Raw genomic sequence first — 27,694 nt, forward strand, 5'->3', positions numbered from 1 at the left:
AAAAGTGATAACGCGTTTGGTGTTTTTTTTAACGCGCCATTTTCATGTGGATCGCTTTTGTTTAAAAAGCCTCTAGCTTTTTTGCGAAAATTTCAAGAGTACTGCAGCGGAAGTTGGAGAGAAGAAACAGCACGCTTTCCAAACAAATTAACCCAAAATAACGCAAAAGCGGAAGCATTAAAGGCCACACCGAATTCCCGCTCAAGAAACTTCAAACCAGACAACAAACAAACTCGGGATAACCACTACTAGACTGTTTTATGCGTTCGAGGCAGGCACTGATCTGGCTCTGGCGTGTTAACTTAACCCGTGAAAAGTCGGCTTACGACTGGAAGCCTCCAACGTGAAAAACTTCAATTGAAGCGGCTTCAGGCCCAGTCGATCGGTAGTACATATGTACAAACATACATATATTCGTAGTATGTATTATGTTCCCTCCACTGCTGGCGTCAGTGAATGTGACCCTTTCAAGTCGCCCTCTGACCATGGCCGGGTTTGGGGTATATTCGGCCATTCGGACAGTGAAAACGATTGTTCGGAGCCCGCTAACCATATTGCAAGGTGTCTGCGCAGTGGTTAATTAAGAAAAGCTTGTGTAATTGCAAGAGGCATTACCCAGAAATGTGGCATGGACAAAATACGCGATGGCTTGTGGATGGTAAGCCAGCAACTGTTGGGCAAAAATGCGTGCAACATCATGTGAAATTAAAGATGAAATGGCAACAGTGAACTTTTACCCAACTAATGTTGTACGTACTTTGCAATAATTGCATTTCTTGTAGAGATTTATTAAATATTTTACCTTTTACTTAGGTTTGTGGATTGGATTGATGATCTAGAAGCTTGTGGATGATATGTGACAAGTTGTGGATGGTATGTGTCTCACCCTAAAGCTTAAATACTCAATGGGTACTAATCAGTCGACTACTTCTACTCTCCTCCATGATGGACAAGTTTCGCGCTCTGCTGCTCGCTGGTGTCAAAATGCCGGATCCATTCTATTCCATCCAACCACCTTCCGACGCAGTACTACCAAAACAAGAGGGTTCCCAGAACTCGGTTCTTGTTTTATTTTTTATTGTCTGACGTTAGTTGTGTCATTCGCTAGTGGGGGCATCCACTGAGAGGGACTGGGGCTCCTCTGCCAGCTCCTGCTGCTGATCCCGCTCCAGGATCAAGAGGCACTCGCGCACTATAACCCTGGCATGGGCAATGTCTCTCTGCAGGCGTTCCTTTGGCGCTCGCAGGCCCATCATAGTGGGCGCCAGATTGGGTTGCATCTCGGCCAGCAGGCGCAGCAAATCGGAGTACTTGTCCTCTATATTGGCATTGGCGTCTACAGCTGCAGGGGAAGGAAGGTAGAGAAGCTATCTAAAACCCAAACTAAGGAGGCTGTCTTACTTATCGCCGTTGGCATCATTCCGTACAGAGAACCGTCCATTCCTGCTCCGGCCCCGCTTCCCACCCCACTAGCCATTGCCATCAGCTGGATCTTGGCCTGCATGTACCTGGTGTACTCCAGCTTGGCCATCACCTCCTTGTACTCGTTGGCATAAGCCAGGGCAGCTGCGTTCTGCTGCTGCTTGCTGCGCTGCATCATGGCAGTGGAAGTGGGTGTGCCAGAGGAGCTACTACCTGGCGCTCCCGGCACCCTAGTGATCTCCACCCGGGGCTCCTGTTGCTTCGTCACCGACGCCTTGGTTTCCGGTTCAACGGGTGCTTCTTCCAGACGTTTGGAGCGAGTGGGCACAGCAGTGACGGTTATATCGCTGTATTTTGAACGAAAGGATTCAATGTCCACGTAGTCCATACTTCCAAATAAATCTTTCTTGACTGAGCAGTAATTTACTTTTCATTGGAAGACAAAATTAAAAAGGCCTACTACTCCTAGTACTTTCATTATGTCAAATTATTAAAATAATTTAAAGATAGACTTTATTTTATTGACATGTTTTGTTTAAATTATTTTTCAGATAACATGGAGTACAAATAAAGGATAACTTTGCACACCAACTTTATGCTAGAGGACCTTTGGAGGAATATGCAGGTTTTAAAAACAAGGCGCTTGGCAGTTAATACTTCTTACTAATTAAGTAGCTCAGTATTTCTATTTTGTAATATAGATATAGAATAACATTCTTAAATCATTTTTAGAAAGTAAATCATTCAAACAATAACATTATTCTTTAGCTTCATTTGTAAAAACCTCTTAACTCCTTCTATAAAACACGATTTTGAAAAAAGTAGCATAAAGCAACCCCCTTAACTTGACTTTCCTGTAAGACAAAAACCAATTAGAAGCCGGTGCACGTGACTCGGGGAGCTCAATGAACCTGGCGAATGTGAAGAAAGGGGAGCAACTTGCACTGTTTACCTTCACCTGATACTTTGCTACCTCTTTATTGTCTTTGGCCCCCACATCAACCTTTCCTTCTTTTGGGCTATCGCATAACGTGCTGGTAATTACCGGCTGTAGAACAAAACCCGCTCATAGACAGTTCATTCTTCTGGCCCCTGTCCCCTCCACACCGAACCGCCCGACGGAAGCCAGTCAAGCGTGCTTCCCGTTCTGCGCAGGCGCACATTTCCCCGGCTGGTCACCCCAATTTTTTGCCATGACTCATGGAGTATTCAGAAAAAACACCAACACGGGGCGACTCTGATCATCAGGTTGGTGTACTTGTACTGGTAAACTGTTTCACATGCAAATTTAGACCAGAACTGTGCTCAGAAACTGGGGGTTAACAATCTTCGGCTGGTGCTTATAACAATTCAGTTGGCTAGGGACTAGATTCCAGTTAGTTGCTGCTCTGCGACCGGATGTACTCCTCCAGGTTGAGTCCTCCGGACAACTGCTGGCCGCACTCGAAGCGATGGAAGTCGACGATCTCGCAGTTGTGCTCCTGCAGAGCCTCACCCACCGTCTTATCGGCGTCCAGGAGGTACTCCTGATGAATAAGGCATGTTTCTTCGTCCTTGTTCTCGTTCGGCTGGTCCTTATCGTATTCGCCCACCTTCTTCGGCTTCATGCCGACGATCTGCTGGCAGATGCTCTTGTGGAATTCGAAGTCAAGTAGCTTGTGTGTAGACCGGTAGGCTACGACGGCTCCGTACTTGCCCACCTGGGTGATACCTTCGGTAGAGCCAACATTGGTGGGTGCGGGATGGGCGTAGCCGGCCAATCGCAGATCGTTGTTGACCTTGAAGCACAACGCTCGCCGGATAGAGGCGTTCTCGCCCATAGCCCCGATCAACAGGGCCAGATGGTCGCCCAGGGTGCGCCCTTCGTCCGTGCGAAGGTTCTTCAAGGCGTCTCCGTCGAACCCAAGCTAAAAGGGTATTGGAAATGAATTATTTTTTGCAAATTGTACTCCCTAATGTGGCATACCTTCCACAGATCGCCATCGAAGTCTGTCATGTCGGTGTAGTGCAGGCAAATCCTAGCGACGTGATCCACAAACCGCTTGAAGGTGTCGTTCCTGGCCACGAAGTCAGTCTCGCAGTTAAGCTCCACCATGGCTCCGCGGTTTCCTCGGATCAGAACACCGACGAGACCTTGGGCGGTTGCCCGGTCCGCCACTTTGGTGGCCTTTGTCCAGCCCATCGACTGCGCCTGATCGTTCAGCCATTTCTCTGCCTGAAAGGTGATTGATTACATAAGAGAGTTTGCCATTGAAATGTGACCTTCTACCCACCAGACTGACATCGTTGTTGTGCATCTCCAGGGCCTTCTTGCAGTTGGCAAAAGTGTATCCTGTCTTCTTTCGCAGAGCAGCCAGAGCACTCTTTTCCAGACCCGTTCCGGCACTGGCCCCGGCGCACAGCTGCCGGGTTGTGTGAACTGCACGCATGCATAGCCTCTGCACAAGCATTTTCAACCGAGATGTGGTCCGAATTTCCAAAAAAAATATATAACCAAGTCAGAACAAATGAAAACCGTGTGGGATTGTGTGTGTGGTGAGACTTGTTGCTCTTTGCCTGCTGCCACGGGCAACGTCTGGTGTTTGTTTTTCCAACTGGAGTCGACCGGTGTCGTTGTTGTGCCACAAAAATCAATTCATTCTAAACAAGGGGAAACTCGGGAAACGTGTGTTTTTGCATTTGTTTTCAGCTCCTTCGGATGGTCGGTTCAACTCGGGCCAATTGAACGCGTTGCGGCGCGTATTAATCGAAACCCTTGGTTGAGACTCTATTGGATGACGACTGGGTGAGTCGACGTGCAGTGAATTTAGTAGCTATTGGACGAATTAAATTTTGACAATTTTCCGGGTTGCACAATTCCAAAGACAGTTAGTGATGGGACAAAAGCCGGCCAGTCGCGTGGGGAGGGGTGGTATCGATAGAAAACTAGGCGTTGCCACCTAATCGGCTTAGCCATGACTTAAACCTTTTATCAAACATTTTTTGGATCAGTAAATACACAAACCGTATTTGCCGGGAAGATTTTATTTTTAAATGTTTGCTTTGAATACTTCCAGGGCGCACCATGCAGAGCCGACAGAATCCCAATCGGGAGATCAGTATCCCCAGCTTCACTTCAATATGCGGCCCGCGCCGGCCATGCGAGAAGATGAAGATGCAGTACACTCGACCCAAACCCGACGTCCTCCACAGTATCCTGCAGTCGAAGGCCAATCCGGACTACAAGGCCCGCCGGCTCTGGTATGAACTGAACATGCCCGAATGCGCCAGCTCCCTGCTGGACGGCAAGATGCAGTCCGACCTGCCCGACAGCATCCTCTGCCCCAAGAAACGGAAGGTCGGCAAGAAAGGACAGAAGGGCGATAGCGCGCCCAAGGCCAACTACATGACCATGCGCCTGGAGCGGGAGCACTTCCGCCGCAAGCTGGTCGAGCTCATCCTGCACATGGACGATGACCAGGACCCTGGTGCTGGCACGAGCTTTCCCGACAAGGACGAGCGGGAGGTGCTGCGCTATTACTACTACATTAAGCATGGAATAGACACCATCCACGTATCGCCGCTGAGCAAAAAAATCCTAAAGAGGTGGGTTTCCATTTTTCACAGGGTTTATCTATGTTTTCTATAGAGAGTTTTAAATAGGACTGACCTAACTTTACATTACTTTAGGAATTAATTACTATAGATACCTATGGTAATTTAAATTATAATTTTAGGGATTAAAATATCTGTTTATTTTTGTTTAAATGCTTTCAACAAAATTTACACACGAATGTCTCTTTGAAAGGTTTATAATCCCGCCTGATCCGACTAATACAGGACTTCATTTACTTTACCGACATTAAATTTAATTATTTTGTCGACAGAATGTAATTTGATGGGCTTTATATTGTTATTTTTTTTAAAATTTATAGAGTTACGGAGTTGATTCCGCCGCTGCTCTTCAAATGGCAGACCGCCCTGAACGAGAACATCGCGGAGGTGCGGGCGGACTACGTGTTCGCCATGAAGAAGGCTGTCGTGGACTTCGTCCTCCGCCACACGGTCCTGGACCGGCTGACCAAGGAGGGAGGTGTGGGCAAGGTGGAAACTGCAGAACGAGTGGAGATTCAGAAAATGACAAATTTCTGGCGTTATCGGTGAGTGTGCATCCTCCTGACGAAGCTAACAGTCTATTTTATTTTTTCCCTCCATTCCAAGGGGAATGCTTTCTTCTAACTGAAGTCCTTCACAGTCTACACATACGCTGGTTTTTTGTTGCACTAGTGCAAAGTGCAAAAGGGTTAAATTTTAAATTAGCCCCGCATGTGGAAAATTCAAATTTTTTAATTAAAATGAATTACACCACCGCCCGCACCTCTCACCGGCTCCCAACAAAACGTAAAAGGCAACGAAAAAGTTACCATAATTGAATGTGCGAGACTCGGCTTTCCGTGGGAAGCGTGGGAAGGGGGATTCCCATTTGCCAAAATGCCAAAAGCGTGCAATTGACATGCAATTACACCCACACACAAACACCCGAACACCCCCACACACTGACGCCCCCAGTCTGGTGGGAGGTAGGGAAGGACTACTCCATGGCTCACGTGTGTATGCCAGTTGGGTTGCCGGTTGCTGGTTTCATTGTGAATTAAAAACCCAATCGGATTTTTACGAAATGAATTGGTGGCTGCCCTTTGAGTCGGCAGGGCGCGAAATCTTATGAAAATAACTTTGGCTTCTGAGGCTCCTCCTGAGACATCTTCTCGTACAGCTTCACTTACAGCCGCTGACAAAGTTGCCGGCAAAGACCAGAGGACTGAGGACTAAAAATATGGAGAATAACGAAAGTCGTGCGACATTATTAAAAGCTTCTTGCAATGGGGAGAACGCGAGAAATCGCTTTGCGGCGTGCCAAAAACTTTTTAACCGCACTTTTTCAACTACAATGCCACGGAAATGGAAAAGCGGAAAGGCTGGATGGGGGGATTGAGGTGGGAGATGGGGGAGAATGCAGGATGCTCCAGAAAGTTAAGTCCTCCTGTGTATTGGTTTGACATTTGATGAGCAACAGTAAGCTGTCCGGGGGGCGTCGAAGAGTCCTGGTTGTGGTCGTGGTCTTGGGCTCACTGCTCCAGCGGCTTCGGCTTCGGCTCAAGGAATCAGCACGACATAAATTCCAAAAAGGATATGCTTAAAAACGAATTGAACTTGTTTCTGACACTGCGGGGGCGGCACTTTCGAGGACATCCTTCCCTCCACCTACCGCCCACTCTTATCAGTGCTGACAAGCTGTCTTATTTTCAAATTATCAAAAGAGTAAAGGCAGGCTGAAGTGTTTGGGGATTTATTTGCTTTTCTAGAAATAATATAATATACAATGTAGTAGATAGATATAATATAGTAATCCTTAAGATTATGTTTCATAAGAAGTCTAAGAAACAAGTGAAAAATTTGAACCACTTTGTACCATCAAATAAATCTTGTTTTCTTCTCATCCCCGATCCCCAACACCTTGTGCGGTTTAGGATTTCTTTTGTTTCTCCATGGGCCTCCGAAGTGGGTCGAAGGCCTATCGATACCCACATCCGCGTGCGGTTTGCTAATTTATTGCCCTCAGGCATTTGGCATCATTAGGGCAGGCTCTTCAATGGTTTCGGTGGTTGGGTGGTTTTGTGCGGTGCTATGTGTGGTTGGGCGGCTGCGGTTCCCTGCACTGCTTAATGGGCTGTGACGGAATAGCTGGAGTGAAAAGTTTTCCCTTATTCTCGAGATAATTTGCATAAAAAGACGCTACTAACTGTGCCGCCCATTCTCCGTTCTTTTTTTTTATCCAATTTATGTTGGCAGCTATGATGAGAATCGCAATGTCCTGATGAAAACCCTCTTCTGCATACACCGAAGTGTGGCCAACATCTTGGAGCTGTGGAGCATCAAGTACAAGGACACCACCTTCATCAATAGCAAGGAACTGAGCAAGAACGAGACACCCTTCGCCTTATTCGGTTTTGTGGTAAGAAATCGCAGTTACTCAATTTTCAATAACTTTTGCATTATATTTTTAATTTAACTCTGGCTAGTATGCTTGTGGATCCAACATTGATGCCGGCAAAACCTTGCTGGAGGAAAGCTGGTACGGCGAGATCCACTCCTCCCTGCTGAAGGCCAGCAAACGCGGCCAGTTGCCAGATATCCGGCGATTCACCCTCGTGAAGAGATTCTTCAACTGTGTCGCCGCTCTGATGACCCAACAGCTGGAGGACATTTGCATTCGGAGTCTCAAGGCCTACGCTGACTTTATCTGCGACTATGGACACTCCAATCCAGGGTTCGAGATAAGTGTGATCTTGGCTGACGAGGACACGATACAATTCAATCCCAGTTTTACCAAGATTCAGAGCGAACTCCTGCGGGTGATCGACTCCATCCTGCAGAGCATCCAGTGTCATCCGCGTATCGAGAGCAAACTCTACACGGACTTGGTGGTGTCCAAGAAGATCTTCCTTACACCCAACGTGCCGGACAGCATTGTCCAGGAGACGAAGAACAGAATTTGCGCCATGCTGGAGGAGCAACGCATCGGTCCGGAGCTGAGACTTCAGGACTTTGATCCCTTCATTGACCTAATCAACGGCAGTGATGCGGAGCGGGTGGCCAACTTTATGGAGAGCGAGGCCACCTTCGATCAGTACTCAGAAATGGTGTACGAATACCGCGAGAAGGAGGATCGCATTGCCAAAGAGGTGTGGGCTGTTATCCGGATGGGATTCTACGAGTTTCATCGGGACAAGTTTATTACTCACTTGGAGACTCTCTGCCGGCAGCTGCAATTGGATTTGCTGGCACGAATGGTCACTGATCAGCAGGCCAGGATCTCGCGGTTGGGTAAGGAATACGATGCCATTGCCAAGAAGGCACTGACCGTGCCGAAGGATACGGCTGAGCTGATGGAGCTGAAGGCTTATGTGGTTCACGCCGAGGAGAATCTTGTGCCGGAAATGGAAGCCAGACTAAAGGTGAACATGAGTGAAATCCTTTGGCTAATGGACCACACCCTGTACTCTCCGCTGGAGATCAAGAACAACAGCAACTCCTTCCAGTGGTACCTGAAGCTGCCCTCGATCTTCGAGCAGCATCGTGCCATCATAGCCGAGAAGATAATCGAGTACCAAGAGCTGCTGAAGAAGCGCATCGAGTTGTTCCGCCGGGAGCTGCAGACCTACTACGAACAGGTCCAGACCTACGACACCTGGGGCGACTTCAAGCAGCTTAGCCGATACAAGAAGCGAGCTGGGATCTTGGATCAGCGCCTGGTTCAGGCCATGGAGACCATCGATCAGATCAACGAGGAGGAGACTTCCTACGGCTGGGATCTCTCCCAGTACCCGGTGCGCAAGAAGGCCCACGACCAGCTGAAACCCTACAAAACGCTGTTCGACGCGGGTCAGGACTTCATGGACAAGTGGGACCTGTGGATGCACTCCCAAGTGGGCTCGTTCGATCCCGACGAGATCGACACGGATGTCTCGAACTTCTACCGTATCATTCAGAAGCTGGATAAGCAGATGGGCGAACACCCGATTACCATGCAGCTCATCCAGGATGTCAAGAACCAAATCGAAGCCTTCCGCGAACACATGCCGATCATCAATACCCTGGGCAATCCGGGCATGAAGGCTCGCCATTGGGAGCTCGTGTCGGAGATTATCGGGTTCCCCATCAAGGTGTCGCCCGAGCTTACGCTGGAGAAGATTATCGAGTACCAGCTGGACGAGTACGTGCCCAAGTTCGAGGCCATTTCGGAAAGTGCTACCAAGGAGAACAATTTGGAGCGGGCAATGGCCAAGATGGTCAACGAATGGGAAGGCGTGGAGTTCTCTGTTTCGCCCTACAGGTGAGTAATCCACGTGTATCCGTCAGAAACTTTGCTGTAATTGAAATGTCTCCCGCAGGGATTCTGGAACCTACAAGCTGGCTGCCGTGGATGACATCCAAATCCTGCTGGACGATCAAATTATCAAGACCCAGACCATGAAGAGTTCTCCATACATCAAACCCTTCGAGGCGGACATACTGTAAGCGCCACAATCTAGTTAAATTTATTTGGAAATTATTCAAATAATTCTCGTGGTAGAATCTTTAAAATTTATTGAGTAATTTCCAAGCCCGATGGCCATTAGGGATTCCTTTTAGACCGGCCTTTTTGTTGGCCCGTCAGTGTCACTCGCAGACGACAAATCACACATGGCTAACCTTTGTTGTCCTTTTACAGCAAGTGGGAGGCGAAGCTCATGCTGCTGCAGGAGATTCTGGACGAGTGGCTGCGCGTCCAGGCCACCTGGATGTACTTGGAGCCCATCTTCAGCAGCCCGGACATTCAACAGCAGATGCCCGAGGAGGGACGGCGCTTCAGTGCCGTGGATAAGGTGGGTGGTTGGGTCTTCGCCCCTTGTCAGTCCACTTTAAGGATGTCCTAACAATAGCATTTCAAAAGGGATTAGGAAGGCTGATGTTGGGAGCACAAAGAGAAATACAATTTAAGAATTTATTGATTTTATGAGGGAAATTCCAAACAATAGGGATTTGGATTTATTTTATTTCTCGATAAGGATGTTAGGCACTTGGTTAATAATTGCTTATTTTGAAACTAGCCTAACGATTGTTATTTGGATTTTAAGGAGCTCTTTAGTGAACGCTCCCTGGACTCCCAAGCCTTTAGATTGGTTTCCAAATGCTTATCCCTTATACTTATATTTCAGATATGGAAAGAGTTGATGAAACAGGTGGCCAGCGATCCGAAAGTCATGGTCGTGGTCCAGATCGATAAGATGAACGACAAGCTGAAGAAGGCCTACAGTCTTCTGGAGGTCATCCAGAAGGGTCTCAACGCCTATCTGGAGAAGAAGCGTCTCTACTTCCCTCGCTTCTTCTTCCTCTCGAACGACGAGTTGCTGGAAATCCTGTCCGAGACGAAGGACCCCATGCGTGTCCAACCCCACTTGAAGAAGTGCTTCGAGGGCATCGCCACCCTCAACTTCACGGAGGAACTGGACGTCACGGCCATGCGTTCCTCGGAGCGCGAGGAGGTTATCCTGGTGGACGTGATTTCCACATCAAAGGCCCGTGGCCAGGTGGAGAAGTGGCTGCTGGAGCTGGAGATCGACATGAAGAAGAGCTTGCATCACAAGGTCTCGGAGGCCTTCTACAGCTATATGCGGATGGTGCGACATGTTTGGGTGCTCACCTGGCCTGGACAGTGTGTCCAGTCCATTTCGCTGACCTACTGGACTCTGGAGATCACCGAGTGCTTCGAGTCCGAAGATCCCAAAGGCAACCTAGCCAAATATCTGCAAAAGTGCATCCTGCAGATCAACAAGATTGTGGACTTGGTGCGCGGAGACCTGAACACCCAGAACCGTATCACTTTGGGCGCGCTCGTGGTGCTGGATGTGCATGCCCGCGATGTGCTGGCCGAGATTGTGGCCAATGGAGTGGAAGATTTGCAGGTACGGATGTCTCCGGAATAAATAATAATTCTGATTTCATCCAAATATTTCCTATCATGTACAGGACTTCCAGTGGCTCTGCCAGCTACGGTACTACTGGGAGGAAAACAATCTGGACACACGTATGATCAACTGTTCCCTGCCCTATGGCTATGAGTACCTTGGCAACACTCCTCGTCTGGTGGTCACTCCACTGACGGATCGTTGCTACCGCACATTGTTTGCAGCGCTGAATCTGCATCTGGGCGGTGCTCCTGAAGGTCCTGCCGGCACAGGCAAGACGGAGACTACCAAGGATTTAGCTAAGGCCGTGGCCAAGCAGTGTGTTGTGTTCAACTGCTCCGATGGCTTGGATTACCTGGCCTTGGGCAAGTTCTTCAAGGGACTGGCTTCTTGTGGAGCCTGGTCCTGCTTCGACGAGTTCAACCGCATAGATCTGGAGGTGTTGTCCGTGGTGGCTCAGCAGATTCTGACCATTCAGAGGGGTATCAACTCTGGAAGTCCTACGCTGGTCTTTGAGGGCACCACATTGACGTTGGATCCTACTTGTGCCGTGTTTATCACCATGAATCCGGGTTACGCTGGAAGATCAGAGTTGCCAGACAACTTGAAGGTAAGTGAAGTCTTTTGCAGATTACGGCAGTAAACTTATCATTCTATTCATAGGCGCTGTTCCGTTCCGTGGCTATGATGGTGCCGGACTATGCTCTGATCTCTGAGATCGAATTGTACTCTTACGGTTTCCTCACCGCCAAGCCTTTGTCCGTCAAGATTGTGGCCACTTATCGACTTTGTTCGGAGCAGCTGAGTACCCAGTGCCACTACGATTATGGCATGCGAGCCGTGAAATCCGTGCTGAAAGCAGCCGGTGCCCTAAAGCTTCGATACCGAGACGAGAACGAGGACATTTTAGTCCTGCGTTCCATCAAGGACGTCAATTTACCAAAGTTCTTGAACCAGGATATTCCCCTCTTCCAGGGCATAACCTCCGATTTGTTCCCGGGCACTGTTCTGCCCGAAGCAGATTATGTCCTTTTCAATCGATGCACCCAGCAAGCCTGCGAAAAACAGAACAAACAGTGTACTCCTTTTGTTTTGGAGAAAGTTCAACAGGTGAGACTTTACTTTTCTAATTTTTAAGGATGTAATCCTTTATTCTGATGAGATTTTTAGCTGTACGAGATGATTGTGGTGCGTCATGGTCTGATGTTGGTGGGCTATCCTTTTGGAGGCAAATCTACAACGTACCGCGTCCTAGCAGAGGCATTGGAGTGCATGGAGAAGACGGTAAAGAATCACCTCATACTGTTTTGTATCCCTAATCACGCCATTTAATCCGCAGGATGGTTCTGAGAACAAAGCCATTTACACGGTGATCAATCCTAAGGCCATTACCATGGGCCAGCTGTACGGCCAGTTCGATGCAGTGTCCCATGAATGGAGCGATGGCATTCTGGCGGTCAACTATCGAATCTTTGCCGTGTCGGACACACCCGACCGCAAGTGGTTGATCTTCGATGGGCCGGTGGACGCTATTTGGATTGAGAACATGAACACTGTACTGGACGACAACAAGAAGCTGTGTTTGATGTCCGGCGAGATTATCCAGCTGTCGAACACCACAAATCTGGTGTTTGAACCCATGGACTTGGAGGTGGCCTCCCCTGCCACAGTGTCCAGATGCGGAATGATCTATCTGGAGCCTAGTTCCCTGGGCTGGGAGCCTCTGGTGGCCTCATGGAAGAACACTCTGCCCGCCGCCTTCCACACGGTCAGCAAGCAACTAATATCGATGCTAATCTCGCGCTTCTGCCCCATTCTGCTGTACATTGTACGCAAAGGTCTGAGGGAGATCGCCCCGACGTCGGACGCCAACCTAATGGTCAGCCTTATGAACTTCTTCGAGTGTTTCATAGACGACTTCAAGGACGAAAAGTATGTGGCCAATATATCGGACTTGGATTTCAGGGCCCAGACCGAAGGTATATTCCTGTTCTCTTGCATTTGGTCCCTTGGCGGAGCCTTGGATGCCGACAGCAGGGAGAAGTTCAACATTGTGTTTAGAGCTCTTATGGAGAAGACGTTCCCTGAGAGTCTGTACGAGACCTACGGCGTCACCGAGGATCTCTACGTGGAAACACTGCCCAAGCCGTTCATATTCCCAATACCCAAGCAGGGTTCCGTATTCGATTATAGGTACATCAAGGAGGGCAAGGGCAAGTGGAAACCCTGGCAGGACGATGTCAACTCGGCGCCCCCCATTCCCCGTGACATTCCCGTCAACCAGATCATCATACAAACCAACGAGAGCGTGCGAATTGGGGCTGTTTTAGACCTCCTGGTGCGCCACGGGAAGCCCCTGATGCTGGTGGGTCCCACGGGCACGGGAAAGAGTGTCTATGTGATCGACTACATGCTGAAGAAAATGGATCTGTCCGTGTACAAGCCACTGCTGATCAGTTTCTCCGCCCAGACCTCCGCCAACCAGACCCAGGACATTATCATGTCCAAGTTGGACAAACGGAGGAAGGGCGTCTTCGGTCCGCCGCTCAATAGCCGTTTCGTGATCTTTGTGGACGACGTTTCCATGCCGCTGAAGGAGAACTACGGCGCCCAGCCTCCCATTGAACTGCTTCGGATGATGCTCGACCACATGATGTGGTATGACCGGAAGAACATAGTCCCGATGAAACTGATTGATCTGCAGATGATCACGGCTATGGGTCCCCCTTCCACTGGCAATACGGTGACGCCTCGTTTCCAGCGTTTCTTTAATGTGATAGCCATCGATGACTTCAACAACGAGATTATGACCACTATTTTCAGTAAGATCGTCCTTTGGCATTTGGATACTAGGTAAGTAATCCTGGATATCTTCTGGATGTGCCAATGTCCTGTTGTACTGAAATGCTAATCCAAAAATCTCATCCCAGGGGCTTCTCTAAAGAGTTCGATCCGTGCATTGACGAGATCGTGGGTGCCACTCTGACCATTTACAATGACGCCAAACTGAATCTGCTGCCCACCCCCGCCAAGTCGCACTATCTCTTCAACTTGCGCGACTTTTCAAGGGTAATTCAGGGGGTCCTGCTGTCCGTGCCGGAGGCAACCGAGGATGTGAACTCAATGCGGCGCTTGTGGGTACATGAGGTGCTGCGGGTGTATGGCGATCGTTTGGTGGAGGACGGTGATCGTACCTGGCTGTTCGAGAACCTCTGCTCCACAGTGAAGAACTCCTTCAACACGGATCCCTCGCGGCTGTTTGGGCGCCTTGTGGAGAAGGACAAACAGTTGCAGGAGTCGGACTTCCGGCAGCTTATCTACTGTGACTTTACCAACCCGAAGGCGGATACCAAAAACTACGTGGAGGTGCAGGATCTTGAGGAGCTGCGGCGGGTGGTAGAGGCTTATCTGGTGGAGTATAACAACATGTCAAAGAAGCCCATGAATCTGGTGCTTTTCCGCTTCGCCATTGAGCATTTGTCGCGCATATGCCGCATCATAAAGCAGCCGAGGAGCCATGCTCTGCTCATCGGGGTCGGAGGATCCGGACGCCAGAGCTTGACTCGATTGGCTTCGCATATATGCGACTATGAGCTGTTCCAGGTGGAAATCACGCGATTATATGGGCCGTACGAATACCACGAGGACATCAAGGCTATCCTACGCAAAATTGGGGCATCTGAGATGCATGGCGTCTTCCTCTTTACGGACTCTCAGGTGGGGAAGCGTCACAATTGGCAATTTGACTGTGTTCCTTTGGGGTGGTCTTGGTCTCGCTAACTTCCCTAGACTCTTTCAGATCAAGGACGAATCTTTCCTGGAGGACATTAACAACTTGCTGAACTCCGGCGAGGTGCCCAATCTGTTCACCAATGAGGAGAAGATCGAAGTGGTGGAGAAGATGGCCCAGATTGACAAGCAGAGGGACAAAGCCGTCCAAACGGACGGTAGTCCAGTGGCTCTCTTTAACTTTTTCGTCACGGTGGGATCAAAACAACCATTTTGCTTAAGTTCTTGATCTATCTTTAAGTCCGCCTTAAGTTATTGCTTTTGTCCGACCTTCAATCCATCTATATCATATCGTATATATTATCAGACAAGTCGGATAATCCGTCTTTACTCTATTATCCTGCCGCTTTTTAACGTTTAATTTCTTGCCTGACAGACCTGTAAAGACCAGCTCCACATTGTGTTGGCCATGTCGCCCATTGGCGAGGCCTTGCGAAACCGCATCCGCAAGTTCCCCTCGATCGTCAATTGCTGTACCATTGATTGGTTCCAGTCCTGGCCGGAGGATGCCCTGCTGGCGGTGTCATCTCGTTTCCTGGCCAGCGAAGATCTGACTGCCCTGGAACGTCGCACGGCCATCGATATGTGCATGGAATTCCATATTTCCACTCAGATCTTGTCAGCCAAATTCTTCTCGAGATTGCACCGCTACAACTATGTAACTCCGACTTCGTATCTGGAGTTGATTCAGACCTTTAAGGCGCTGCTAAGTCAGAAAAGAAAGTGAGTATTTAATCCATTAAGATTATTAAATGGCATCTTTGTCCTTTAAAGCAACATCACCACGAACCGAAACCGCTACTTGACTGGCATTTCCCAGCTGGACATTGCTGCCCAGCAGGTGGCTGTGATGCAGGAGCAGTTGATTGCCCTAGAGCCCAAGCTGAAGGAGGCTTCAGAGATTGTGGCCGAGCAGGTTGCCAAAGTCACGGCGGACAGCAAGCTGGCCGAAGAGCAGAGAGAAATAGTCAAGCTGGACGAGATGGCTGCCAAGGAGCAGGCGGCTGTGGCCCAGGAAATCAAGGACGAGTGCGATGCGAAATTGGGTGAAGCCCTGCCTATTCTGGAGTCGGCCCTGGCCGCCTTGAACACCCTGACCACGGCTGATATTGCTGTGGTTAAGACCATGAAGAGCCCCCCCATTGGCGTGAGGATTGTGATGGAAGCCGTGTGTATTCTCAAAGACGTAAAGCCGGATAAGGTGCCTAATCCTAGTGGTGTGGGCACAGTAGAGGACTACTGGGGACCCTCGAAACGTGTGCTTAGCGACATGAAGTTCCTGGACAGTCTGCTCAACTTTGATAAGGATAATATTCCGCCCGAGGTGATGAAGAAGTTGGGCCAGCGAATTCTCAACAATGAGGCCTTCGATCCGGATAAGATTAAGACCGCCTCGACGGCTTGCGAAGGTTTGTGCCGATGGGTCATCGCCTTGACAAAATACGACGTGGTAGCCAAGGTCGTGGCGCCCAAGAAGATTGCCCTGGCCGAAGCCGAGGCTACCTACAATGCCGCCATGAAGACGCTCAACGAAAAGTTGGCCCAGTTGGCCAGGGTGGAGGCCAATCTGGCAGCCATCCAGAAGATACTCGATGAGCAGCTGCGCCAATACGGGTGGAGTTATCCTTTAAGACTCTCAATATTCTTTGCTGATGAAATCTTTCTTTTAGAATCCTGCTGGCAGAGCACGAGGCTTGCACGAAGAAATTGCAGCGTGCCCAGGAGCTCATCTCTGGCTTGGGAGGCGAAAGAACTCGATGGTCGGAGACGGCCAAAAATCTGCAGGCTAGCTTCAAGAGCGTCACCGGGGACGTGCTGATTTCGTCCGGCGTGGTGGCCTATCTGGGACCCTTCACCATCGATTTTCGGTTGGATCAGATCAAGGTGTGGGTGAAAAAGTGCCTTGATTATGGCGTGACCTGCACCCCCGATTTCCAACTGGCTGTGGTCCTCGGAGAACCGGTTGAGATTCGGTTTTGGAACATATGCGGTCTGCCCACGGACGCCTTCTCCGTGGAGAGTGCCATTATGATGAAGTGAGTTATTCATTAAGGACCACACTATTAATCCAATTTGGGGAGAGGGAGTTCTATTGTTTGGTTTGTTGGTACACTTAATACTTTTAATCATTGTCTACTATTGAGGTTTATGGCTACCATTTCTCAACTTCTATGCTTTGCAACCACAAGTTGTGGCAACATCTGGCACTGGCCCCCGTGCGATCGCTAAGCCGACTCGCATCAATTAAACAACCTGACACGGTAATTACGACCCTGCCACCGCGCTTGTCAGCGGCACGGCATTCGTGGCTCTGTTTCATTTTTATTTTTTGCCAGTCGCCCTGTCGTGTTTCTTCGTTTTCTAATTACAAAACATAAAACGTTAGAATTCACGCGTATTAGGAAAATTAAAGATACGCCTGCGAGTGTGAGAACGGCACCGGATGCTGCACGGTAGCGCGGAATGGAAGCTGGGTAGCTGGGGTAGCTGTTTAGGCGGAATAGAGTAGGCGGATGGAGGGAGGGTGCATGCGCGCATTAGGCAACACACCCGCATGCGGCCAGAAGGACTCGTTGCCAGGACACGCCATCGCGGTGGTGGATGCTGTGGCACTAGTGCCCGTCAAAGGTACAAAGGGCAAGGGAACTGGAAAATCCACAAAAAAAAAATTTTTTATTTTAAATAATTGATTTTAGTTTCTTTTAGTTTTATTTATCTGATATGAGATAAAATTACTTTTTATTATTTTTCTTAAATTTTTATTAATTGAAAATATTTTTGGAAAACCCTCCTATTTATTTTGTACTGACTTCTCTCAGTGCAAAAGGGCTTTTAAGGCGGGAGGGAGGCTTTCATGTAAGATGCGTATATTACGCATCTGGTGAGTTTCTCGGGGGTCAGAGGACGGGAGGCCACATGCCACTCCAGGCCGGTTGTTCGCTGGTTCGTTCCAAGCCACTCCATGTCGATTTAATAAAGGAAATTCCTGGCTGCTTTCCACGAAAGTGTTCAAAGTAATTTGGAGCATGCCCGAAAATACCTGAGGGCCATCGGTTTTCCGAATGCGATTCGGCAGGGCAACTGCGGCAGGGCAACTGGAGTCTCAGACTCTCGTCCTCGTCCTGTATAAGCAATTGATTAATGTGCGCCCAGAGCGGATTAGGTTTAATTTTTACGCAGGCCAGAGGGGTAGTTGATAGAACAGAACATACAAGAATACAAGGATGCGATAACGATAGACGATTGCACATCCTGGGGGACTTGCCTCTCTCTAGTTTCGGGCTTTTGTCTATCCCGCACACACACACACATGGATGTGCCTGTGTATTTGTGTTTGGCAAATATCCTGAGAGGGTGGTGCCCCCTCGCCAGGGATGTCCCCGTGTTGTCTTTACTATTAACATTCATTTGCTTAATATTTCGGGTGACACGTAGCCCATATGGTGACCGCCTTCAGCATCGTAAAAAGCCATTCCCTTTTATATTGGGGGTATCAGGTGCGGATGTTTTCCGTTCATCGCCAGCCGGTTTTTAGGGTCATGCCAGTCATCTGAAACTCGAGGACCCTGTTTTTGATTAAATAATGTTAATTTGAAAAAGGCACAAACAATTTGTAGAGCTTGTTAAGGGTCTGAATTTTAAGCACAAGAAGGGAGAAAGGCTTCTTCTTTCGCTTTAGTTTCAAAGTAGTATTCTAAAATTTAATACTTCTAAATATTGTTTACTCTCAAATAAGTATGAAATCTTCTTTTAAAAGCGCATGCGAATCCATGCATTTGTTTTATGAATTGCAAGGAATTCTGCAAAAATATATTTCGCTTTGTCGCATGTTTTTTCTGCCACGGGAAAGTAGAAAAATCCCAAACTCCATTCAACAGATTCTCAGCCAATATACAGTGCAACACCATTGCATGTTTTTTTTGCAAACTATTCTCATAACTATTTCCTTTTTTTTTGGCGACAAACAATTCTATCTCTGTTTGAATCCTATCTATTCACGGTCCCTGGTGATGCGCTTTGAACTTTCACAATTTTTCACATGGCAACTGCCTACCCGGGACCCACTCCCCGTTTGGATCCTGGTGTCCAGACACATCGTATGGGGGTTTCCACTGAAAGTCCTTGTTTAAAAATTGTTGGGGCTTTCCGTTTATAGTTATCTTTTTTTCGGGGAACCCTTTCTGGCTGCGCCGAATGCACAGGAACATTGCTCTTTTGTTTTTCCATCAAATATTTTTCATTCATCAAGTTTTCAATTTACAAAAATGTTCATTCATTCGCACGAGCAATTTGTATTCGGTGTGAATTTGTCATGTGTTGGCTGCTGCTTCTGCTCCGGCTCCGGCTCCTGGTCCTGGCCCGGCCACCGTCTAGGTCGCAGCCACTGCTGCAACTTATTGTTGTTTTTTCCCGCCCTCCCCAATTTCTATTTTTTGTGTCGCTCCCAATGCTTATGCCCGGATTCCCAATCCCATTTTTTGTCCCACCGTAGTTGTGAGTTATCGCAGAAGCTATAGCTCTATATATGTGTACCAATGTATATAAATATATAAATATATATATGCAGTGTCCGACATACACAACAACCGCAATCGATGTACACACAAGTCTATATTATATGGGTTTGTAGAATTGTGTAGAAAGTCCAGAGGCTTAGTCCTAGAGTCCTTTAGAGGGAGAGGATATTAAACATTAAAAACCTTTACACATATGGAAATAAATTATATTCCCATATAATCTAGGTGGGAGTAACATTTTTATATTTTGACCTTAAGAGCTTCTTTATCATAATGCATTCATAAAAATGCCCCATCAAATTTTTTAAATAATAACTTTTCTCTGTTTGAAAAAAAGTGTATTTAAATGATGATCCCTCTCAGCACCCACCCAGACTAAGGTCCTTCTGTAATTCAGTTCTGTTTGTGGCTTAACGTTTGCATGATGTATTGGCATATTTGAAGCCAGAGGTTTTCCTCTTATTCCGAAACCCACAAAACACACTCTGACAGGCTCGCACAACAACACTACACACCACAGTCACCACATACACCCTGCACACTACACACTCCACACACACCGCTGATACATTCGAATAATGGGAGTAGGGAATATGTATTTCTATAGCATTATTTACGCTTATGAATTATTGACGTAAATATTGAATGTGTATTTATGCGGTATTTTCTTTTTTAATATTCCCAACTTCAACACACTGCTGATGAGTTTGTGTTGGAACCATTGTCGCTGTTGTTGCTGTATGTTGACAAATTGCTGGCATTTGATATTACTTCTATCATTTAAAGTACATGTTACGCCTGGCTACATTTAATTTAATGGTGCCTCCAATCCAAATTACAGAAATGCACGCCGCTGGCCGTTGATGATTGACCCGCAGGGTCAGGCCAACAAATGGATCAAAAACTACGAGAAGAACAACAAGCTGTGTGTGATTCGCCTCAACCAGGCCGATTACACTCGAGTCATGGAGAACGCCATACAATTCGGGCTGCCGGTGTTGCTGGAGAACATCGGCGAGGAGTTGGATCCCATTTTGGAGTCTGTACTCCTGAAGCAACTATTCAAGCAGGGCGGAGCCCTCTGCATCAAGCTGGGCGACTCTGTGATTGAGTATAACCACAGTTTCAGGTTGGCAGAATATCGGCACGCATTCCTATTTGATTTCATTAAATGATGATTCTTATTACAGATTCTACATGACCACGAAGCTGCGAAACCCTCATTACTTGCCTGAGGTGGCTGTCAAGGTGACCCTGCTGAACTTCATGATTACCAACCAGGGCTTGCAGGATCAGTTACTGGGCATAACGGTGGCTCGAGAACGGCCTGATCTGGAGGCAGAAAAGAACAATCTGATTGTCCAGGGAGCGGAAAACAAGCGCATGTTAAAGGAGACTGAGGATCAGATTCTGGAGGTACTCTCCTCAGCCGAGAATATTCTGGAGGACGAGACGGCTGTTCAGATTCTGAGCTCGGCCAAGGCGCTGGCCAATGATATCAGTGAGAAGCAGATCATTACGGAGGCTACTGAGAAGCAGATCGATATTGCCCGCTTGAGCTACGTGCCCATAGCTGAGCACTCGACCATTTTGTTCTTTACGATAGGTGAAGATTGTGTTTTAAAAAATTGACTCTTGTTTTAATTGCCCCTTTCAGTGGAGTTGGCCAACATTGATCCCATGTACCAGTACAGTCTGGTGTGGTTCGTCAATCTGTACATGTCGTCGATTGATAACACGGAAAAGGTGGACGACATTGCGGCACGTCTATTGGATTTGCGGAATCACTTCACCTACAGCCTCTACGTCAACATCTGTCGCAGTTTGTTCGAGCGTGTGAGTGCCCATTGGATGAACCCAATTACCGTCAAACGTTGTCCATCCGCTTGTCCAACCGTAATCCGGCAGTTTCCTTTAGCCTTGTTAGTGCCGTAATTGCGCATAATCGGATAATGTGACATTTGAAGCGAGGTTGTCCTTTGCGTTTCATTTGCTTTGTGGCTGAGCACGGTTTCTGGCTGGACTTGACTTTCGCGAATTTGTACGTAAATGACATTAAAGTCCGCCAGCTTCACAAGTACATTGTAATCAAAGTAGTTCCAGCAGCATAAAATACTCTTGTCGAGGATGATTCCTTTTGGTTTAGCTTGTTGAATTTAACTTATTTTCATTCGTCGTTTATTCCACCCACTGTCCATCCTTTGACCATGAATAACATTACTTGTCTGCTGCAGCTATCAAAAGATGACCTAGCCAAAAGGAAATAATAATCCAAACCCGCTCTACGGCTCTATGCTGTTTTCAGTCAATTATGGCCCTGTTCACCCCACCCATGTGGGGCGCCCTTTTACCGACCCGACCTTTGATCCCTTGCTTTTAATTTTCTTGCGCAAAAAAACGACTATCAGAGAAGCAGCCTTGCTTTGATTTCTTTGGATAACCCTTCCATGCAGCCCATTTAATGCCCGAGTGCGCCTTCGAACCCTGACCCTCAGGAATCCCAATCACATCGCAACCCATTTTACACTTCAGATTCTTCTTCAGAGTCTCTTTTCCTCAAACTAACTCTTAGTCTGTGTTTCAACTTCTTTATTTTTTGAGTGTAATGAAATGTTTTGACCTTCCGAACAGGATAAGCTGCTGTTTTCCCTCATATTGAACATCAACATGATGAAGCACGAGAACAGGATTGACAACGCCGAATGGATGTTCCTTTTGACAGGTGGCATTGGCCTGGAGAATCCCCACAAGAACCCCACCACCTGGCTGGGGGTCCAAAACTGGGATGAGCTCTGTCGCCTGACCACATTGCCAAACTTTAGCGGAATTCGGGAGAATTTTGCCGACAATCCGGGCATATTTAAATCGTTTTTTGATTCCACGTCGCCGCAGGATTTCAAAGATGTCCCGCCCGTCTGGGCCAAACGTCTAAGTACGTTCCAGAAGCTGCTGCTTCTTCGAGTTTTCCGGCCGGATAAGTTGGTGCCGGCTGTGCTTAATTTCGTGTCTGGAGAATTGGGCCAGCGGTTTGTGGATCCGCCCCAGTTCGACCTGGGAGCTTCGTTCGGCGACTCGCACTGCTGTGTCCCCTTGATATTCGTCCTGACCCCCGGTTCGGATCCCACGGCTACGCTGTTGAAGTTTGCCGAGGACCAGGGCTTCGGCACCAATCGTTTGTTCTCCCTGTCCTTGGGCCAGGGACAGGGACCCATTGCCATGAAAATGATCGACGAGGGCGTAAAAATGGGAAATTGGGTGGTGTTGCAGAACTGCCATTTGGCGGCTAGTTTCATGCCCTCCCTGGAGAAGATTTGCGAGAACCTTCTGCCAGACTCTACCCATCCGGACTTTAGGCTGTGGCTCACCTCCTACCCGGCGGAGCACTTCCCGGTGGTGGTGCTGCAGAACGGCATCAAAATGACCAACGAACCGCCCAAGGGCCTGCGGTCCAACATCATGCGATCGATGATCAGTGATCCGATCAGCGACCCGGAGTGGTACGAGTCCTGCACTCAGCCGAGGATCTTCAAGCAGTTGATCTTCTCGCTGTGCTTCTTCCACGCCGTTATCCAGGAGCGGCGGTACTTCGGGCCAATCGGCTGGAACATTCCCTATGAGTTCAATGAAACGGATCTCAGGATATCCCTAATGCAGTTGCGGATGTTCCTCAACCAATACGAAACGGTTAACTACGATGCTCTGCGGTATTTGACAGGTGAGTGCAACTATGGAGGACGTGTCACCGATGACTGGGATCGCCGCACGCTCAGGACCATTCTGGACAGATACTACTGTCCCGAGGTCATTGATCTGGAGAAGCCGCACTTCCTCGACGACACTGGCCTGTACTACATCCCGGTGTTCAAGGAGGTGGAGTTGTATTTGAACTACACCCGAGAATTGCCGCAAATCTCCTCGCCTGCCATCTTTGGATTCCATGCCAATGCGGACATTATGAGGGATCAGAAAGAGACTGATATGTTGCTCTCACACACCCTACTAACTCAGGTGAGTGCCGGGTATTAGTTGTTGAATGGTAGTTGTAGTTATGGAAGATTTAGGCTTCGGTAGCCTTGAATTGTCAAACAAACATTATACCATTTTGAACACTTTTTTCTTGCCACAAAAAAGGATCGCTGGGTAAGACCGCTTTAGAATACTTTACAAAAATACACTATAACTTACACTCTTTTTAAAATTCCCGAAAAGGACCTCTATGAGCGACGCGTAAGTAGAAATACAAATATTTCCATTAAGACATGAACATTGCTTATAGCTTCTTCTCATTCATTGACATGCTACGCTTCAGAAACTGGTGCAACAACAAAGGGTTTATGTAGAAACGATTAGTAGACGCTTCCCCGAGAACCTGTCCCTACCCACTTATCCCACTTGTCCCCCCTTCCTCGCCATGTACCAAATCCCTCTGCAGGACACCAGCTCTAGCGGCGACGACAGCGGCAGTTCCAAGGCCCTCACACCCGAAGAGGTGGTCACCAATGTGGCCACCGACATATTGCAGAAGCTCCCTAAGCTGTTCGACCGTGACGCCGCCTTGCTGAAGTATCCGACCTTGTACCACCAGAGCATGAACACCGTGCTAGTCCAGGAGATGGTGAGATTCAACGTGCTCCTCAACACTATCCGGACCAGTCTGATAACGCTGAAGAAGGGCATCAAGGGTGAGTGGTCCAATCAAACAGATCGTGGTATTTTTATGCTAATGTATTTAATATATCACATTCACAGTATGTATGTTGGTCGAATTCAGACAATGATCGGCTAAGGGAATTGTCAAAAATCGAATGAATAACCGAATTCTGGGCGCGTCTATTCGCTTAAATTTGTATTCGTGTTTATATTTGGGGTACTCTTAGAGTTAATTGTCCTTCTTTCGTGATTTCGGATGAGTAGGTCGTCGTCACTGTGCTGCTCGGGTATAATCGATTTCAGGCTTTGGAATATAGATACCACTTGGCCCGACTGAGTGTTGTCTAGATCTATAAAAGACAGTTGATGATCGCTCTTTTGACTCTTTTTCTCGGGCGAGAACGATATTACAGAATGGCGGTCGTCGATGCCAACGGGAGCTATCACAGAGAATTTTTTTTTAGCTACCTCCGAAAAATTCGAGTATCCGCTTGTATCAGTTTTTGCTAGATTTTCAGATGAGTTTGTGGCAGATGGGATTATTGTTTTTGGCCTATTTCTGATTAGGCGCCTTTCTATCGATGCCTGGGTGTCGCGGTTAACAAATGGTTGTACAATCGTACTTCCAACAAATATAGATGTCTTCTCATCCATTTTAGGCGGTGATTCCGACGATTCGATGTTTTTCTCCTCTACAGTGTCCTTAAGTTCTATTGAAGAAATGACGGCATCAAATTCGTAAAGGGTTGAATCTAAATCCACTTCGTTGGTCTTTCTACGGCCTCTGAAAGGTTGCAAGTCCTCTTCTTCGGCAACATCCAAAGTGCTTGTTATGCTAAAAACTTCGCTCAAACATGGTTTCAAATCATGCATGGGATTAATATTTTCTGTTTTAATATAAATGTCAAATTCATCTGGGTCGGAACCCTGGTAAACGTCCAAGTTTTTTAAATCCTTGGTAATTTGATCCCATTTTATTTTCTTGATCAGTGCCAGGAGCTGAACTTTCTTCACCTCTGTATCCGAGAAGGAAGGCAAATTCATTAATGTCGTTAGATCAATAGCCTCATTCTGTCGAATGTCATCCGTCAGTGCAATCCTATTATGAGACATAGTTGCGTGCAGGTGGGCAATGTCATTTGGATTTACTGGCGGCGGGTTCTCCATCCTGTATTCTATTTCTGCAAACAACTCGTCGAGGAAACTCGTGTATATTGTGCAGGCAATCCTTTCATTCTCCTCCATCCAGCGCTTTCCCGGAACGGCCTGCCGGATAAGCTTTCTGATTATTGCCCTGGCCTCGTACCAGGAGAGCTTGCGGGGAACATCGTCCTCGCTGTCCGTGGAGAACAGGTACAGATCGTTGTCGATCAGGCGGTCAATCAAGTCGCTCGTCAGCGTGGTGCCAATATCGAAAGGATCGAGTTCCTCCCAAATTCCCGGAAAGAGCACATCCTCCAATACGTGCTGCACGATTAGGGAGCTTTCGTGGCGGCGTTGTGCTGCATCCAAATCGGGGACTAACATGTCCTTAAGCATCATTCGCAGCGGAATGAAAGTAAGGGGGTTCTGAATTAACTTGAAACTCTCGAGCCATCGTTCGAGGTCGGCGTCGATTTGTTTCGCCAGATGAGTCACCGAAATGATAGCTTGGTTTTGGGTCTCGTAGACGGCGTCTGTGTCTAGGATGTTATTGATGTACTTTGTAGCGACTTCGTTGTTGGCCGAGTTAATCTCCTGGAACAGTTCTTCGTACAGGAATCTCAGCTCATTCTCCTTCTGCCTCAGCCCACCTTCCTCCGCCTCGCGCCGCCAGCGCTCTTTCTGCGCCATCATACAGAAGAAGTGGAGCTTCCTCTGTTCTTGGAGGCGGGACATTTCGTCCGACAGGAACTGCATCACCCAGCCAATATAAGTGCCCTCGTATGAGTTCAGTATGTTCTCCAAATCTTGTTTGTATCTCTCCTTTTTCATTAAGTCAGTTTTGGCCTGAGGCGGCAAAAAGTATCCTTTTGGATCCCACTCCATTGCGGACTTTTTGCGGTCCGACCTCAACACATCGTATCCGTGCCTGTCGTAGAGCCCGCCAAAGTGGGTAAGATTAAAGACGGAGGCTTCCCGTTGTATTACTGGTTTCGGGCGCTTAAAGAGACACTTCGGTTCTTCCTTATATTCTTTTTTTTGTGTTCTAAGAATCTTTAGGTCCTCAAAGAGAGTCTGCAAATGCTCCTCATTGCAGAAGTTTTGCTCGTACTCCCTGATAGGTTCCTTCGGCTTGGACCAGTCCTTCAGTTTTCTGAACGGACATATTAGATTGCTCATGTTGACCTGCTTTTCCAGATCGTCGATTCTCATGTCGAAAGCCTTGCGTTTAGTTTTCGACACGAAGCTTCGACGGGCTGGATCGACTCCGTGTCGCAAGAGCGGCGCATAGAACTCAGAGCACATGGATCCAAGTGCCTCCAATGGGCTTTGCTTCTCCCACTTTCGGGGGATTTTGGAAAGGGTCATCTCCAAGCGGCGCATTCCTCTATTGTACTGAATTTCGTTTTTCTGCAAATCGGCCAGACGTCGCTTCTCGATTTCCTCGCAGGCTTTCTCAATCCGCGACTTGGAGGCGGTGTGCATCTGCTTCTCCCGCTTGTCGAACATCTTGATCACAATCTCCAGGCGCATCATCTGGCACTCCTGTATGTACTCCTCACGCTGGATCCATTGCTCCCACTCGAAGGCTTCTAATATGGACTTGTATTGGATCTTTATGGCTTTTTTCTTGGCATCTTTGCTAAGAATATTCAAATTTGTTTTGAGGACTTCCTTGAACTCCCATCGCTTCCTGGCGCGATCCAGGATCTCGACCTCATTTAGGCCCGGGGGTCCTTCTCCAGGCAGCACTGATGGCAAAGAAAATAGTTCAAGGGTTTGCTTTTTATCTAGAACATTTGGCAGGTACGCCAAGGTTTGTGCCGAGGATTCTCTAAAATAGATGTTGTGAAAACCATGCTTTTCAAAATCTTAACATACCTATAGAGTGTCTGGGTCCTTTGATCCTTAAACGGACGGTCATCCGGTATTTTTGATTTAGTGCATTGTGGTGATGGCTTTATAAACGGAGTTACTGATGGAGACATCTTTACCTCATGCGTGGACACATTTGTTTCTCTGTGCATCAGGAATTGGATTCCTGGTGCTTTCAGTGGACATTGGCTGTCGGTTGTCGGCAGCTTTCCGGTACTTCGTTCTGCCGGATTGTTGGCCCCTAAATGGAGGTAGGGGTTTGGAGTATTTTATCAAATTTTTTATCCGCTAACTTACCTCCGGCCATTCTTATGATAGGCGAAGTAGTGATCAGGCATGACGACAGGCTTTGGGGAGTCGGCTTCCCGGTTTTCCTGGAAAGGATCAAGTCTACCTTATGATGTTGCCTAGAGTTGGTTGGCTTTGGCTTTGGTTTAGGTTTCTCCTTTTCTTTTTTTGGGGAAGATATGGGTGTTGGTGGCTTTTCAGGTGCAAGCGATCTCTCCTCCAAAAGAAACCTCATTATATTTTCCCTCATCAAAGACCTTTTTCTTCCTCGCATTGTGAATATAACACTTTTTGGCAATGTCTAATTATTGCGTTTATTTTTGTTTAATTAGTGTAGGTCTTAAGTGTTTTATGTGCCTATTGTTTTTTAATGACTTTTTAATGTAATCTATTTTTTTTTGTAAATTTCGAAGGGCTACTTGGATTCCCTAAACGAATTATGCGATTTATCGACAAAACGATTATAAATCTTGATTTTATTTAAAATGTAGCGGGAAGACCTTAATAATCTCGGTTATTGAT

The 27,694-nt window shown here is 47.6% G+C and overlaps 4 protein-coding genes and 1 long non-coding RNA gene across 5 annotated transcripts in view; 2 read left to right on the forward strand and 3 right to left on the reverse strand.

Annotated features, from left to right (window-relative positions):
- LOC26513955 lies at positions 1-2,177 on the forward strand. Its single transcript, XR_001408577.3, has 3 exons — positions 1-749; positions 814-873; positions 1,974-2,177. It is a non-coding gene; the product is annotated as an uncharacterized LOC26513955 (long non-coding RNA).
- LOC6497910 lies at positions 865-1,839 on the reverse strand. Its single transcript, XM_001961661.4, has 2 exons — positions 1,402-1,839; positions 865-1,342 (listed from the first exon to the last, which is right to left on the reverse strand). The coding sequence occupies exons 1-2, from the start codon at positions 1,808-1,810 to the stop codon at positions 1,098-1,100; spliced, it is 654 nt and encodes a 217-aa protein (XP_001961697.1). The 5' UTR covers positions 1,811-1,839; the 3' UTR covers positions 865-1,097.
- A 481-nt stretch (positions 2,178-2,658) lies between the features above and the next one.
- On the reverse strand, positions 2,659-4,316 carry LOC6497909 (elongation factor Ts, mitochondrial). Its single transcript, XM_001961660.4, has 3 exons — positions 3,696-4,316; positions 3,389-3,637; positions 2,659-3,329 (listed from the first exon to the last, which is right to left on the reverse strand). The coding sequence occupies exons 1-3, from the start codon at positions 3,870-3,872 to the stop codon at positions 2,799-2,801; spliced, it is 957 nt and encodes a 318-aa protein (XP_001961696.1). The 5' UTR covers positions 3,873-4,316; the 3' UTR covers positions 2,659-2,798.
- Positions 4,317-4,409: 93 nt separating this feature from the next.
- LOC6497620 (dynein axonemal heavy chain 7) overlaps positions 4,410-27,694 on the forward strand; it is a 31,539-nt gene continuing 8,254 nt past the window's right edge. Inside the window, exons 1-21 of the mRNA XM_001961658.3 lie at positions 4,410-5,007; positions 5,337-5,561; positions 7,252-7,414; positions 7,482-9,295; positions 9,354-9,476; positions 9,674-9,827; positions 10,161-10,907; positions 10,972-11,520; positions 11,574-12,020; positions 12,081-12,194; positions 12,250-13,763; positions 13,841-14,627; positions 14,710-14,892; positions 15,076-15,422; positions 15,474-16,313; positions 16,370-16,735; positions 20,058-20,345; positions 20,407-20,822; positions 20,874-21,052; positions 21,848-23,224; positions 23,649-23,898. Of these exons, the coding sequence (XP_001961694.2) occupies positions 4,487-5,007; positions 5,337-5,561; positions 7,252-7,414; positions 7,482-9,295; positions 9,354-9,476; positions 9,674-9,827; positions 10,161-10,907; positions 10,972-11,520; positions 11,574-12,020; positions 12,081-12,194; positions 12,250-13,763; positions 13,841-14,627; positions 14,710-14,892; positions 15,076-15,422; positions 15,474-16,313; positions 16,370-16,735; positions 20,058-20,345; positions 20,407-20,822; positions 20,874-21,052; positions 21,848-23,224; positions 23,649-23,898 (11,404 nt within the window). The 5' untranslated portion in view covers positions 4,410-4,486. The remainder of the gene's footprint in view (positions 5,008-5,336; positions 5,562-7,251; positions 7,415-7,481; positions 9,296-9,353; positions 9,477-9,673; positions 9,828-10,160; positions 10,908-10,971; positions 11,521-11,573; positions 12,021-12,080; positions 12,195-12,249; positions 13,764-13,840; positions 14,628-14,709; positions 14,893-15,075; positions 15,423-15,473; positions 16,314-16,369; positions 16,736-20,057; positions 20,346-20,406; positions 20,823-20,873; positions 21,053-21,847; positions 23,225-23,648; positions 23,899-27,694) is intronic.
- LOC6497908 (cilia- and flagella-associated protein 91) lies at positions 23,927-27,571 on the reverse strand. The gene is made up of 3 exons (XM_014906396.3): positions 27,182-27,571; positions 26,891-27,125; positions 23,927-26,843 (listed from the first exon to the last, which is right to left on the reverse strand). Exons 1-3 carry the CDS (start codon positions 27,444-27,446, stop codon positions 24,047-24,049), a joined length of 3,297 nt encoding a protein of 1,098 aa, XP_014761882.1. The 5' UTR covers positions 27,447-27,571; the 3' UTR covers positions 23,927-24,046.

This window comes from Drosophila ananassae, chromosome 3R (assembly GCF_017639315.1).
Source record: "Drosophila ananassae strain 14024-0371.13 chromosome 3R, ASM1763931v2, whole genome shotgun sequence".
NCBI classification, from domain to species: domain Eukaryota; kingdom Metazoa; phylum Arthropoda; class Insecta; order Diptera; family Drosophilidae; genus Drosophila; species Drosophila ananassae.